The following is a 16,257-nucleotide window of genomic DNA, read 5'->3' on the forward strand; positions in this document are numbered from 1 at the left end:
GTGTGTAAGACTTTCCTACATAACTGTATATATACACATACATACATGAATAGTTACATACAGTGCTTTGCATAAATATTTGCCCCCCAGAACTGAATTAGACTTAATTGGGATTCATGAATCTAGACAAAAATTGGTTTTGGTATTCATGGTTTCATTTTATCTTTATTTATTATTTTAAAATTCATTACAATGCTTTACTGTGTATTTATTTTACTTTCATTTTATTCTAGTTGTTTACTTATCTCTTTATGCACAGTTTAATTATACTATTTGCACAGGCTCTTTTATTTTACCCTGTGCATCGTCACTCTATTTAACTGTACAGCACTTTGAGCTGCCACATGTATGAAAAGTGCTTTATCATTGCTATTTTGCTAAAGTTTATTATTGATATTTTTTTAAAACAATTAAATAGCCTTCTTGTTTCTTCTTGTTTCAGAGTGTGGCTGAAACGTATTCAGCATCTGTCAGAGCAGAAACCACACTCTTCCATGCTCTGTAATGTGCTTTGACCCGATTAGACACCGAATCGAACCTCATATCGAATCCGGTCATGTTTTTTCCAGCAGGGAGGAATCACCGCCTCTCCTCAGACAGCACTTTTTTCTTTCTTATTACTGCAGTGATGTGAATTGGAGGAAGGGAATTGGTTTCTAAGCTGATGGTATGAGGTAGTTATGAAATCGCATTCTTCAGTGTGCTTCCCTTGCCTGTCTTTCTAACCCGTGAGCTGCATTAATACACAACTTCTGCTGATAACTTCACTTTTTTTTGCTTAGTCAGGTAAAAGCAGGTGCATCATGTCTTAAAGCAAAAACAGATGCTCAAGCATTACATTAAGCATACATTACTAGGTTAGAGTACGAATGAATAAACATTAACATACTTAGAAGATGCTTTTGGCCAAAAATGATGTACGTGCAAGTTAAAGTCCGATCTAAACACAAATCTAAGCTGTTTTGGGTTAAGGATCTTACACAGCAGCTGATAATCAGATATAATCATAAATAACTATGATAATAAATAAATAATAATTATATAGTTGACAGATTAGATTTGTGCAGATTTGTGTGAAATAACTACTAATATATGACATAATAATAACCATGTAATAGAGTTATAATAATACAACGATGGTCAAAGATGGCATTTTTTTAAGAAACTTATTTCTTTTGGTATAAGCATTGTTCATATACTATATATAAATAAGCTTACAAAGTTCTATAATGTTCTTGAATCTTAATACTGGATATTACATTTACTACAGCTGCAGTAACTTTATTCAGATTCTCTCAGAATTTTTGTCATTCTCTGACATTATAGCATGTTATTAACACTTTATTATGTGGTTATTACAGTTTAATATAGCATGGAGTAAATAATCTCTATTCTATACTTTAAGCTCCACTCAACATGCATTAATCACATATTTAAATATATTATGGGGCAGTTTTACAAACTTTGAGATCTTATAAGATCAGATGGATCTTTAAATAAAAAGAATAATTTTCGCTAAGTGATGTCTTCCAGGACAAACGCTTAAAGTGTGATAATAATCTAATACAGTAAATCTGCTGATTGTCTTTTTCCCACAGAGATTAGAGATCTGGCAGGCTGAATGCTGCACACTGTGTGGAGTGGAGACGAGCGGAACCGGCTGATACGTTGCATTGTGATAAATATGTAATAGATTCTACTGCTTTATAATACAGGATAAAATCTCAGATATCGTGTTATCAGAATGAACAAATCAAAATAAATAAAAAATATTATAAAGATAATAAATCATTTAAAGTCAATTATTTAATTTGATTATATTCATTATAATTTTAAATAATTTAATTACTTTTTAAATACAACTATAAAATAAATATTTTAAAGATTTTACTATGTAGAAATACTACTACTGATAATAATAATAATAACTGTAATTATGATTCAGCAGCAGATTTTGGACTTTCCCTCAGTGATGTGTCTGTGTTATTTCTCAGCTGATTTCCTTCATTTCCCAGATGAGCTGCACTGATAATAAAGAAGAAAAACTGAAAACACACATCATTAACTCTGTTACATAAAAATCATTGAAATGCCAATAAAGATTAATGAGCAGCTCGTCACTGACAAACGCACAGCTCTGAGTATCTAAATGTTCCTCACAACAACATCTGGTTCAAGAGGAAACAGATAGAACAGACAATGTGTTGTAAATAAATATAATTATTTATATTTTATTTTACTTTTATATATTTTATATTACTTTTATATATTTTATATAATTTTATATATTTTATTTACTTGAAAGGTGTGTGTGAAACTTGTAGGTAGGGTTGCCAGGTTTCCACAAACTACAAACTACTCCCCAACTACATCTCAAAAACCGCACAAAAAGAATTGTTCAGAAATGTGTTCAGAAACTAACCCAAAAATCTGATAAAACATTATTAGGTGGCTGTTGTTTGGGATTTGGGAAAGTCAGTGTTGTTTTGAAATAAGAAAAAAAACTCAAAACAATCAAAACAAACAAAAACTTTCCACTCTAGACCACGCCCACTTTTTGTTTAACTCCGAATACGAAAACTAATGTGAATATTTGGAGCACTAACTGGTACATATACGGATAGATGCTTGACTGCGTTACACCCCCGGTGTGTGTGTGTGCGTGTGTGTGCTGTCATGATATTTGTTGCATAGCCTCAGGTCATGGTCCTGAAGATGCCTACCAAGATTTGTGTCAGTGTGCAAGGTTGTTGCTGAGATACAGCCTCACTTCCTGTTTGGCGGCTTCACCGTCAGATTTGTTGGCACATTGCAGGCAAACTGTTTGGAGTTTTCAAAATTCTTTTGATAAAGTTTGTGAAGCTTACTCTGGAGATGATGTTTACCAAATTTGGTCATAATTGGACAAAATTTGTAGGAGGAGTAGTGAAAAAACAGTTTTTGACAAAATCCAAGATGGCAGAAAATCTAATTAGATGGAAATTGATGTCATGGGGTACGTGGATCTCATCTTGACCCAGGGAGCCAGGGACACCTGGCTTTGGACACACGGTTGAAAAGTTATAACCGTAAGTGTACTTCCAAATTAGGCCCAAATTTGACCCGATGGTGGCGCTAGAGTGTTGGCAGGACTTGGCCCAAATTTGGTCAGAATGTTCATTAGACCCTCCCCAATCAGTGTGCCAAATTTCATAACTTTTTACCAGACAGTTCTACAGGCTGCCATAGACACCTGAGCCAGAAGAAGAAGAAGAAGAAGAAGAAGAAGAAGAAGAAAGGGTAGAATAACAATAGGGTGCCTACACACCTTCGGTGCTTGGCCCCCTGATAATAAACTGTGAACAGAATATAAGTGCTAAGAAGCACGGGTGTTACTGTGGTTTAACAGCGTCAAAAATGATTGATTTAAACAAAAACAAACAAACAAACAAACAAACAAATAAATAAATAAACTTGTTTCATCCTTTAGCAACCTGTTCTGAGTTTCTGAGAGTTTTAATGTGGTTTACATCACCGACATCCTCGCTGTCCCCAGTGTAACATGACCATGCAATGAAGCAGCTGTTCTACACACACACTCACACACTCTCACACACACACACACACACACACACACTCACACACACAGTAAAGCAGTGCATGTAGCTGATTATTGAAGGTAATCAAGGCTGCTGGTAATCAGCCCCCTCCACACTAAACGCACTCTGTCTCCATCTTCACTGCCTCCATCTTCCTGAATCACTTCTCTCTCTCCACCAATCACACTCTCTCCTCCTGTCTCGGGTCCCTACGGTGAAGGAAACGCCACTGTACTGAAAAAAAAACAACAGAGCTGAATCTTCACAACCATATCTGTGTGTGTGAGTGTGAGTGTGTGAGAAACATCTGAGTCTTGACGATAAGAATTCCTTTTATTTATTAGCGTCTCCTATAGAAATGAAATCTGTGCTAATTTACTGTATATTGAATGTAGTTAAGCTGTTTGTAATGTTTTTGCTTGCTGAGATACACACTAAGGACTTGTGTGACCATTTAAATAAAATATACTGCATCACAAAAATGCTGATGTGTAAATTACTACCTGTTTCTATCCTCTCTTTACTCCTCTTCTTCATCCCTCTCTCCTCCTGCCAGCCTCTAAATCTCAACTAACAGGAAAACAGTCTTTCTATTATTATTATTATTATTATTATTATTATTATTATTATTATTGTCTCCACTAGAGGTGAGTTTCAGGATGGAGATATCACAAAGGCAAGACATTTTTACTGGACAAAGAGACGCAAATTTCTAGTAACTTTGCCTTAAACTCTGTTAAAAGGCTTCCTGATACGCTCTGTCATTTGTCATTTGTTCCCAGCTGCCATTGCCTTCAAATATTAGTTCAAACCTGGTGGTCACTCAATCAATTAAGATATGGATTCAATTTAGAAAACATACTGGTTTGCATAGGCCCTGCACTTAATCTCCAGGCTTCATCAGTCACAGTCATGGCATTTCTAACGGGGTTGATGAGCTCTATGAAAATGGGGTGTTCTCATCCTTCACTGATCTCTCCATACGGTTTGGCCTGCCCAACTCCCACCAAAACCAGTTTCCTCATTCAGTGACCCTCATTTAAAGCACTGTATCTCTACTATCTATGAACGGATTGATACTACAAACCCGGGTCTTCCCACTCAGGATAAGAACGCTTGGGAGGAGGACTTGGACACCGATCTGTCTGAATTAAAATGGGGGCAGATTCTTGAACTGGTTCACTCAGCGTCAGTGCAACGCACGGCTTTTACACAGGATCTGTTATACTAATGCCAAACTCGCTATGATATACTCCAGTGTTAGTGACGCATGCAATCGATGCAAACACTCACCGGCCGATCTCATGCCTCATCTATGCGCGTGTCCGAAACTATTGATTAAAGTATTGGACTAAAATATTTAAAACATTGCAGAACACTTTCGACATAACGCTCGATCCAAATCCACTTTCAGCCGTCTTCAGAGTGCCGTCTGAAACTGACCTTCCAGCGCCAATGCAAAAGACACTGGCCTTTACAACTTTATTAGCTAGACGTCTCATTATTTTAAAGTGGAAATATGTTTCACCCCCTGCCCTTGAGATGTGGATTAAAGAGGTATTTACTTCTATAAAACTCGAAAAAATTAGAGTCTCACTCACGGGCTCCATTTGACAAGGTATGGCGTCCGTGGGATGACCTTCGGATAATATACTGGCTGACTCTATAGACATTTAAGCTGAGCACCCCCTCCTTTTTTTTTAGTATTTTTAAATTATTTTTTATTGTTTTTCAGTTATTTATTTATTTGTAAATTATGTATTTGTGTTTATGAATTATTCTGTTCTAATTTTATTTTATTGCCAACTTTATTTTATTATATTTTACTGCTTCATCTATGGAATTTGTCGGGGCTTTGTTAATTGGGCAATAGTTTCTGTTATCTTTACACTTATTCTGTTATTCCGTGTAGAAAAATCCAATAAAGAAATAAAAAAGAGGCTTCCTCAAAATGAACAAAACATTCACAAGGCTGTCAGCTGCTAACAAGAAAATCGTTGCATGCGGAGAAAAAACCAACAGAATTTAACCAGTGATATTTTAGCCTGTGTCAGTGGATGAGATGTTAAATTATATTTTATTTTTTCCAGATCTGTGTCAAGTGACACTAAGCAAACAGCAAAGCAAACGTACATTCTGATAGCTACTTAATAATTAGCAGCTCCTCCATTTTTTTTTTTTACTGAATAAACAGACCACAGTCCCGGATTCTTGTGTTATACCGGCTCACAAGCAGAGATTTAAATTCTTAACTCAAAGTCGATATGAAACGAAGGTAACTGAAACAAATGCACCTCTTTCATGTCCTTCAGTGACTCGACTTTTACGCTGGGTGAATTATGTTAGTGTTTGGTCTGATTGCTTCTGGTGTCTCCTGTATTGCCATAGCAACGGGTATAAAAACCTTAGCCAGCTAATGCGTAAATGTACTTAGCTGTAATGTTAGCAGTAAATTTGCTCATGTTTTGGTGAGTGTGGAAATAGTGTAAAATTTATGATGTCGTTGCATCAATATCGAGAGGTAAAGCTGTAACATTAAGTTTTCCAACATCTTCAGGTGAGAGGAGAACTGACTTGTTTCATGGATGTTCCACAACATTAAGTGTAACTATAAATGGATAAAAGGTATGAAATGTTCTTTAATAAATAATAAATGGAACTGTTGGTAAATCACCCTGGTGTAAGAGGAATAAAACACTTGGGGACGCGCTGTTATGGGAAAATAATCAACTTCAGGATGGTGTCAGTAACTCCGCTTCATCACACCGCCCCGTGGTTGATTATTTTACTATAACAGCACAACACACACAGTGTTTTATTACATACAGGCCATTACATATATTAAAAAAAACCAATGTATTATTCACCGTTTAATAGTTTACAATTTAATTTTAAACACACAAAGAAACATCACGTGGAAGAGAATTATAATGACACTCTTTAGGGTTCTTGGAGAACTCGACCACAGAGTGTTTCCCTGTCAGACAGAGTTCCAAGTAGAACCTTTTGTGGAACCTACGAAGGCTTAATTATCCAAAGAACCTTAAAGAACCCATGAAGAATGCTTTTCTTTTTTTTTTTTAAGTGTAGATAATCTTCACAACCAAGATTATTGTCCAGCACAGAAGCCACTGCTGTCAGCTTTCACAAACAGAAATAAATGCCACATGAAGCTGATTATAACCTCCGTAAACTCTTATTTAACTTGTTAGCTAAAAGTTCTAAGTGACCCACAAATACCAATAAATAAAAGCGATCCGCTGTAAAAGTCCAAATCTCGACACTTGTAGTGAAAAATGTTCAGTGCAGAATAAAGGCTGAATAAAAGCGAACATGAAGGGTGTAATGGACGTGTGAAAATATCTGACTTGGAAAAGCCGAAGTGGGAAATAAAGTCCACTTTATTTTCCACTTTATTTATTTATTTTCGTTAAATATAAATGTACATTTGAGAGAGAAAATCTAAAAAGCAAAAAGTTCAAAGTTTCCTCAGCTGATCACATCACAAAGCAAAACTTTTGCATTAGCTCGGCAAGAAAAATCTCTGAAAATCAAACTGAAAACTTCTGAATGGATTGAAGGTGTTGCAGTAATTGAATTGATTTTTTCAATCAGCTTCTTTTTATCGCAGATTTGAAGGCGGACACAGAGCGCTCGGCCGTCCAGCCTCACACAGCAGCAGCCAAATCCTCTCTAATCATCGCTCTCGCTTCAGCGTTTCATAGATTTTATTTTCTGCTACAGAGACGTGTCATGTCATTGTGAGTGAAAAGTAAAAATGTAAAGCAGAAGTCTGAGGTTAGTGACGACCAGTTAAACCCGCCGTGTGCGTCAGGATCGTTCAGAGCGATCAGCAGTGAAATTACATTTGGGATTTTAGAATAAATTATAAGAGCATTTAGATGAAATAAACCTTCTCTCATGTTCTGGATTAGAATTAATCCATGGTGCTGTTGATGCTGAGCGGTCCATACACACCCGCGTGAGACACACCTCCGTCAGCTTCACCTGCTGAACACACACACACACACACACACACACACACACACACACACACACACACACACACACGGTTAGATATGTCGTAAAGGGCGACATAAAGAATGGTCTTAAAGTGAGACAAATGGGCGTGTCTTTGTGTCATGCACATGGGCGTGTCATTGTTGGACAAATGGGCATGTCTTTGTGTCATTTGTATGGGCATGTCTTCATCTCAGACGTATGGGCGTGTCTTTGAGTCATTTAAATGGGCGTGTCTTTGAGCTGCCAATATTTTATTTGAAAAAAAATACAGAGAATAATTCCAAATGGTGTTCTATTGTACGTGTAGTGCACTAGATAGGGTGCACAGGGGCATTATGTTACATGTTATGTATTGAGCACATGTAGAGAATAGGAGCAGATACAGAATAAATGATCTGAGCTGAAGATGGGGTGTAGGTTAGAAATGTGAAATTGAGATAAATATCAGATCATACGCACATTTATGAAGAAGAGGTGGAGGTGGAGGAGGAGGTGGAGGAGAAGGTGGAGGACATGGAGGTGGAGGAGGAGGAGGAAGATGGAGGAGGTAGAGGAGGTGGAGGAGGAGGACATGGAGGTGGATGTGGAGGAGGAAGAGGAGGTGGAGGAGGAGGACATGGAGGTGGAGGAGGAGGAAGAGGAGGTGGAGGAGGAGGACATGGAGGTGGAGGAGGAGGAAGAGGAGGTGGAGGAGGAGGTAGACGAGGTGGAGGAGGACATGGAGGTGGAAGTGGAGGTGGAAGAGGAGGAAGAGGAGGTGGAGGAGGTGGAGGAAGATGGAGGAGGTAGAGGAGGTGGAGGAGGACATGGAGGTGGATGTGGAGGAGGAAGAGGAGGTGGAGGAGGAGGACGTGGAGGAGGAGGAAGAGGAGGTGGAGGAGGAGGTAGACGAGGTGGAGGAGGACATGGAGGTGGAAGTGGAGGTGGAAGAGGAGGAAGAGGAGGTGGAGGAGGAGGACATGGAGGTGGAGGAGGAGGTAGACGAGGTGGAGGAGGACATGGAGGTGGAAGTGGAGGTGGAAGAGGAGGAAGAGGAGGTGGAGGAGGTGGAGGAGAGGATTTTTCGTGTTGCCACATGCACCGTGTTTAAGTAGAGCATTTAGGTTCGCTTTGTACATAACAGGAGGTTTTTACACACAACATGTGGCGTGATTACTCTGAGAACCAGCTGCTGACAGCTGGAAACATCTGTTCCCGGAAATAACACCAAAATATGGAATTTCGGGTAACTGAGGCGACTCGAGCCATAAACAACATGAGACAGGAAAAAAAAACGTCCAGGTGGAGAAATTTCACACCCTGCTCTCCATCTATCTTTAGTGAAAGTATCCTCTTTGGATATGCAGTGTGTGTGAGTGTGTGTGTGAGTGTGTGTGTGAGTGTGTGTGTGAGTGTGTGTGTGTGTGTGTGCTCATTGAAAAGGCCACAGGTGGAGGAATAGCAAGAAATATATTATGCATGGAAAAAAACAACATCTCAAAAAACTGTCAAACACACTGACATGAGTGTTACGGTTCAGTCACCCAGATCCTGTGTGTGTGTGTGTGTGTGTGTGTGTGTGTATGTGTGTGTGTGTGTGTGGACCACTTCTGACACTTCATGCATGATGCAGTTACTGCCTAGTCCCTAATTGTATCACAGAAGGCGTGGACTCGTCCCAAACCACACCCCCTACTCACTATATAGGCCACATAAACACCACATTTTAACATTCTGCTGCCATTTTATTGGCATTTTATTCATTGACTGACATTTTTAAGGCATCATCAAGGTGTCAGGTTTGAAACGACCCTAAAAACCCCGTCACAGAATCTGAAGATGGCGGCGGAGGTCAGCGATTAGAGTCGACCCTGAGGTGCGAATAAATCAGAGGAAGGAAAATAAAGAGAAAATGCCAGTCAAGAGCGGGGGATGGAAATATTCCTCACAGCTCTGTCTCAGAGGGCGAATGCATTTGATCTGGACAAAACCTGTAAATAGCTCCTTATAAATGACCCGATCGGTGTAAATGTCAGCGCCGCAGCGAGGAGGACGAAAACACGCCGGAAGGAAAAACTCATTATCACACAGAAAGGCAGAGGAAACGTCAAGATCGTTTATCACTCGCTTCATACAGGACTTAGTGACACTCCAGGCGTATGTGCGTGTGTGTGTGTGTGTGTGTGTGTGTGTGTGTGTGTGCTGACACCGTGACCTCTCAGGTAAATGTTGAGAGTTTGAAAGTGTGTGGATTCACAATGAGGCAGTCAAACTCACGTCATTCAATTTCAGAAAACAACATCGGAAAAAGGAGACAGGAAGAAGTGATTTATATACATGTATATATTCAGACTTTGTGTATTTGTATAAAAGTAAATCAAAAATTCATTTAAAGGAAGGCATAGCTTTAATGGAGTGGTTGAACAACTCAACACATTTTTTTCTCAGTCATTATCTACGGTGCTATACGTCATTAATTTTTCATTTTTTAAGTTACAACGTTACAAGTTACAAAAATATGAATTAGATTGTATAAGTGAATCTCAACACTAATGGCAAACTTTTAATCAGCCATTTCACTTCTTTAAAACATGAAGACATTTCGTGCATTTTTGACGCAGCTGTATAGACATGATGGGACATTTTTCATTTTTGGGGCTCCAGCTTGATTTCAAACACGGTGAAAATTTCATTAACCAATAAAATGTAGAGTTTAGATCATGTGACGAACGGCTGCTGTGATGTCGAACAGTCACCATGGCTGACACAGTCGTTAAGAGCAGGTGATTATTTGTGTTTGGGCAAAAAAACAAAAACAAAAAGACTTTGTTATAGCAGAGCAGATATTGTTGTGAATATGAATATTTTGCACTTTTGTGATGTTCTCACTCACTCACTCACACACACACACACACACACACACACACAGAGCTTATTGATTCATTTCAAACTTCAAGAAGCACAGAAGAAAACGGTTTAAAATACATGAACTAACAGGAGGTCATAAGAAACAGGTGTGACTATTAAAGCACCAATGCAACAGGAAATGAGAACAGGAAACAGACCATATAAGGAAGGGGGAAATGAGACAGAATCAGGGCAATGTGACAATAAGACTCCATTATTATGGTAATATATGCATTAATATAACACTGAATTTCTATTAAACTGTCATAAAACAGACTACACTGTGCATTTCTGTTCCTCAGGGTAAAAAGTGTGTAAATGTACCATCAAGTGTACAAGAGCGGTTGATTTAAAGGCTCTTTAGCACTTTTACAAGTGAAATATTTATATTAAAGGCACTAAAGAAAGAACGTTTTTTCTGAAAATGTATTTCTTTATAAATTGCAGCATTGTTGTTGTTTGCTTGACAAATGATCATTCTGATGGCGTATAATTCATATAAAGCATCTGTTTACGTTTTTCTGGCCCGGAAATTAGCTCCACCCCCAGCCTGAACACAGCCGTCCCCTTTTATTAAAAGGCAACTCAGTAGGCAATACGAGATAACACACTTTAACAAGATTTTAAACAAAACTCACACACGTCTTCTAACTGAATAACTGATCCCTCACACTACGAGGTTTAATGTCATTACGGACTTTAGGAACAGAAATGTACACCGCAGCGCTGCTGAATTCTGGATTGTGATTGATCAGGAGGTGTTGATTAATTTTCTAGAACAGCAGCTCTGACAGTAGCACAGCTGCAAATCACAGGTTTCTATTAATGCACTCTGTAAAATAATATGTTATGGTTTCTATAGTAACAGCTCAATCACAGGGACGTGTACGCAGGAAGCTCCACACAGTGTGCTCCTTGGCAGTGTGAATGCATCACTAACCAACAGATTTCTCCCCCAGAACGTCCTCCATGTGTCGCACCACGGCCTCCAGATCACTGTCCTGAGGGAGAGACAGAAAAAAACAGCACATGACTCCATCCTCCATTAGCAAATTATCCGTTTAATATCACTTATTCCACGCTGGTTAAGTATCACTCATTCATACGCACATTCCACACAAAACAGCACTGAAGCCAACTTTATATCATTCGGAATTATTTCTTATTCCTAAATGCCACTTTAAGTTTTTCATTTGAAACACAGCGAGCTGCTGATTGGCCCCCGGCAGGTTCGGTCCTTTAACATCGACTCCTTCATGGTTAAGAATCATGTGTTAACTCGTGAATTATCCTGATTGCAATTTGATGTTCTCGTGGTTTATTAAATGCACATTAATGTAAGTGTGTAACGTGTGAATTTACGCAGAAGGAGCCTGAGGCGAAATTGAAATGTTTTTTTTTTTACTAAATCATGAGTGGAGCAGATTTTCCCTCCAGCTCGCATTAACGCTAATCAGCACCCTTTTCTCTGCTAAATCCTTTGACAAGTTGGAGAGAAAAAGAGAGAAACTGTAGACATGTTGCTTGTTTTATGGTTTAATCATCTTTACTTTGGATACACTCCAAGAGCAACAGGTTACTCAAGGGTAAAAAATTATTTGAAAAAACGATCTGGAACCCCTGTGATAGCGTTCTCCCAGAGAGACAACAGAAAAACCTTTAAGTGTCAAATTTAAATCACCAACTGAGCCAATATTTTGAATGTATGTGAATATTAATGAGTGTCCACTGAATATTAATGAATGTCCACTGAATATTAATGAATGTATACTAAATTTTAATGTGTGCATAGTAAGTATTAACTAGTACATACTGAATATTAATGAACATATAATGAATTCCACTGACCATATACTGAATATCAATGTGTATATACTGCACATTAATGGGAATTTACTGCACATTAATGGGTATATACTGAATGTTAATGAGTGTTTAATGTTATAGTGAACATTAGCAGTAGTTACACTGTGTGTTTGTAGCAATTAAACCTCAGGAAAATAGAAAGATGGCAAAAATAATCATTGTATCACAAAAGTCTCTATACGTGTTCACTACATAGGGTATAACATAAAAAAAAAAAAAAAGTACAGAAATTGTTAAATGCTTTGGTGTACAATAATCACTTTTAGGTTTGACTTTTTGCTTTTCAACAAATTTGAAAAGCAAAACATAATTTTAAAATGTGTAAAATTTATTCAGAGCACAGGAGATATTTATCCAGAAATTGTAGAAAATATATGTTTGGCAGCAAGAAGTAGAACAAGTGATGTGAAACATTCAATTGTGTTTTTTAAAAAACTGGATATGAAGAATTTTCATTCGTAAGGTTATTTACACAAGAAATGTGGTGTTCATGAAAATCCAGTTAGTTGGGAAAAGCATTCGTATCCTGTGTTTTAGTTGGGAAAAGCATTCGTATCCTGTGTTTTAGTTGGGAAAAGCATTCGTATCCTGTGTTTTAGTTGGGAAAAGCATTCGTATCCACGTTTTAGTTGGGAAAAGCATTCGTATCCTGTGTTTTAGTTGGGAAAAGCATTCGTATCCACGTTTTAGTTGGGAAAAGCATTCGTATCCTGTGTTTTAGTTGGGAAAAGCATTCGTATCCTGTGTTTTAGTTGGGAAAAGCATTCGTATCCGAGTTTTGCTCCTGAGGTTTGTGTAAATTTCCATGTGAGGATACTCACTAATGAGAACCTCGATTAAAATTAATTTCAATTACACATCATTTTAATAAACATTTTCTGCAATTTAGTCATTTCATATTAATGACCTAGTGTCTTAATTAGTGTCTATGGTAGCCGGCATGCTGCAGTGGCTGAGCTGCATTACTGGAAGATTTAGTGCACGCTGCAACTTAAGAAGCACTCTTTCACTATTTAGTTGCCATTTTCTCGTTTTCAGCTCTCTGTGAGCTTTTAAGAGTTTGGTGGGCGTGGCTAAATGTAAAACAGCTGTGCCGTGAATGTGCTTGGTAATTTATGGCTGACTCGTGTTTATGAACACACACACACACATGAGTAGTGAATAAATATGGTGGGAATTTTTATCTTGGTTTGGCCATGAAAGAATAAAAGATTGATAAATGAGGCCCGATATTAATATACAATACGATGAAATTCATTCCAACAGGTCTCATCTATTGTTTAAAGCTTTATCTCCAATCTCCAATATAAAACCAGGGCTGATTTTCGTGCTGTAATTGCTCAGGGGTGAAAGCTCTGCTGTTGGGGATTGCAGGTGTATTGAGCCAAACGAGGCGTTGAAACTAACCACATAGGAAAAAAAACGTCCTTCCCTATAAAATGATCAGCCTGAAGAAATGAGCAGAGCCGTCCAAGCGTCTCTGTCATCCGACTAATTATCAAATCTCCACCGGGCCGGGAGTCAATTTCAGCCGATCCTCCGCTTCCATCTGCTCGCTTGTTTCTCCCAGCAGTGACAAATCGTTTTAATCTCGCGTGGCCTCGGCTGCGTGGAGCTGGAGGAAGAGATTGCATTGCAGTGCTGAGATCCGCGGGCCTGAGGGATGAAATCTCAGCCCACCAGCTTTCCGTTATTCCGCTTCACATTTCATCAGCTCCTATGTGAGAGCTTCTCGACTCAGAAACATCAAAGCACAGCGTTTCCTATTTTTAATAAGAAAGAAAAATGTACAGAGTCATTGTGTTGTGATGCTGATGGTCCAAAAGTGTGCTACTGAGACACATTAGATCAAAAAATGCACATTAGAACAAAAAATTGGAGATTTAAAAGCACAAGCCAAGAGTAAAAAATGTCAAAATGAAAGCTATCCAGCTAATAAAACAAAGTGAATGTCACTACGAATGGGGATTTTGTTTCTCAGGTGTGGTTGCTCTTTAGCTGTAGCTGTTCCTCAGGTGTTTCTGTTCCTCAGGTGTTTCTGTTCCTCGGGTGTGGCTGTTCCTCGGGTGAGGCTGTTCCTCGGGTGTGGTTGTTCCTCGGGTGTGGCTGTTCCTTGGGTGAGGCTGTTTTTCAGGTGTGGCTGATCCTTGGGTGTTTCTGTTCCTCGGGTGTGGCTGTTCCTCAGGTGAGGCTGTTCCTCGGGTGAGGCTGTTCCTCAGGTGTTTCTTTTCCTCAGGTGTTTCTTTTCCTCAGGTGTGGCTGTCCCTCGGGTGAGGCTGTTCCTCAGCTGTGGCTGTTCCTCGGGTCAGGCTGTTCCATGGGTGAGGCTGTTCCTCGGGTGAGGCTGTTCCTCGGGTCAGGCTGTTCCTCAGCTGTGGCTGTTCCTCGGGTCAGGCTGTTCCATGGGTGAGGCAGTTCCTCGGGTGAGGCTGTTCCTCGGGTGAGGCTGTTCCTCAGCTGTGGCTGTTCCTCGGGTGAGGCTGTTCCTCGGGTGAGGCTGTTCCTCAGCTGTGGCTGTTCCTCAGCTGTGGCTGTTCCTCAGGTGAGGCTGTTCCTCGGTTGAGGCTGTTCCTTGGGTGAGGGTGTTCCTCGGGTGAGGCTGTTCCTCGGGTGTGGCTGTTCCACGGGTGAGGTTGTTCTTTAGTTGAGGCTATTCTTTAGCTAAGGATGTTCCTCAGGTGATTTTATTCCTTAGGTGAGGCTGTTCCTCAGATGACACTGTTCCTGAGTGAGGTTGTTCTTTAGGTGAGGCTGTTCCTCAGGTAAAGTTTTTCCTCAGGTGAGGCTGCTTTTTATTTGTGTGAAGTTACACTTTGTTACATTGCTTGCCCTCCCTGCAACCTGTGTTTTCTGTGTCACTCTCATTAATCTACTCACTGCCAGTGCAGGAGTATTTCATTTCCTCACACCTGCACATTCACCAGAGCTGATGTGCCATGTGCGCTAACCGAGTTTACTGTCTGCACAGTTTCATAAACAGCTCATTAAAGCAAACAAGTTTTAAATTAATATTAGATTAAAATGCAAAAACAAACAAACAACACAATGGAAATGTGAAGCAGAACACAGGAACATGAGAATCCTCTCAGGATAAACTTTCGTGACTCATTCACGTCAGACAGAAGTGAGGGTCACGGCAGGGCTGTAACAAGTTAAAGCTGCAGTAAAAAGTAAAAGTAGAAGTTCAGCTGCAGATGAAATATCCACAAAATGTGTAGTGTCTGAAGTTTGCACTGGAGCCATGATGCTAATGTAGCCAGCGAGTAGCGGAAGCTAATAGCCTCCGGTTCAGCCTGGTGCACTAAACATGTGTGTGATTTACGGTGTTATTTGTGCAAGAAATAAAATAAGAATAAAATATAAAAATGAACACAGTAAAATAAAGTAAATTAAGTTAAAACAACACAAAACAAAACAACTCTTCCAGTTTAGGCCACATCCACTTCAGATTTAAAATAAAACATTAACGTTTGCACCAGCATCAGACTCAGGGAGGAGGTGTGGCCTAAAGGAGGCGGAGTTACACACTGAATGTGATTCAGATGATAATATATGTCTATTATAATTCATATGTATATTACTGAGCATAATGCGTTAGCATCGACATTTAGCTCAGACACCCGACTTCAGACACCAAACACCAAACATGTCTCAGCTGATCGATTACATTTAGTGTAAATATTACCAAAAAACCTGTAAATATAAATATGGTCTTAAGATGGTACGGTCCGCTAGGCTCAGCAAAGCATTCACTTCAAAATATGTTTGAGTGTGAAGCGCACAGAGAGAGACTGAAAAGGGAAATCACACAACGATCCGCTCTAACCTCATAATCCGGGCTGGAGGAGTGGAACCGTCAGCACTTTAACTGTCCTTAATGTTCGCGCCGCACAGGAGTCCAGGC

General features: G+C 39.3%; 1 protein-coding gene across 4 annotated transcripts in view; it reads right to left on the reverse strand.

Moving 5' to 3' along the window:
- Window positions 1-3,464: 3,464 nt before the first annotated feature.
- The window catches only part of nek11 (NIMA-related kinase 11), a 54,455-nt gene continuing 41,662 nt past the window's right edge, over window positions 3,465-16,257 (reverse strand). For 2 of the 4 annotated variants that reach the window (XR_008300738.1, XR_008300737.1), the window contains exons 14-17: window positions 11,428-11,488; window positions 7,492-7,589; window positions 4,082-4,148; window positions 3,465-3,812 (exon numbers count right to left, since the gene is read on the reverse strand). Coding sequence is in view for 2 of the 4 variants with exons in the window: in XM_053227968.1 (XP_053083943.1) it covers window positions 7,516-7,589; window positions 11,428-11,488 (135 nt within the window). In the remaining 2 variants the exon portion in view is untranslated. Of the gene's footprint in view, window positions 3,813-4,081; window positions 4,149-6,646; window positions 7,590-11,427; window positions 11,489-16,257 lie in introns of those variants that run through there. The other 2 variants (XM_053227968.1, XM_053227969.1) reach the window with 2 other exon arrangements.

This window comes from Pangasianodon hypophthalmus, chromosome 22 (genome assembly GCF_027358585.1).
Source record: "Pangasianodon hypophthalmus isolate fPanHyp1 chromosome 22, fPanHyp1.pri, whole genome shotgun sequence".
NCBI classification, from domain to species: domain Eukaryota; kingdom Metazoa; phylum Chordata; class Actinopteri; order Siluriformes; family Pangasiidae; genus Pangasianodon; species Pangasianodon hypophthalmus.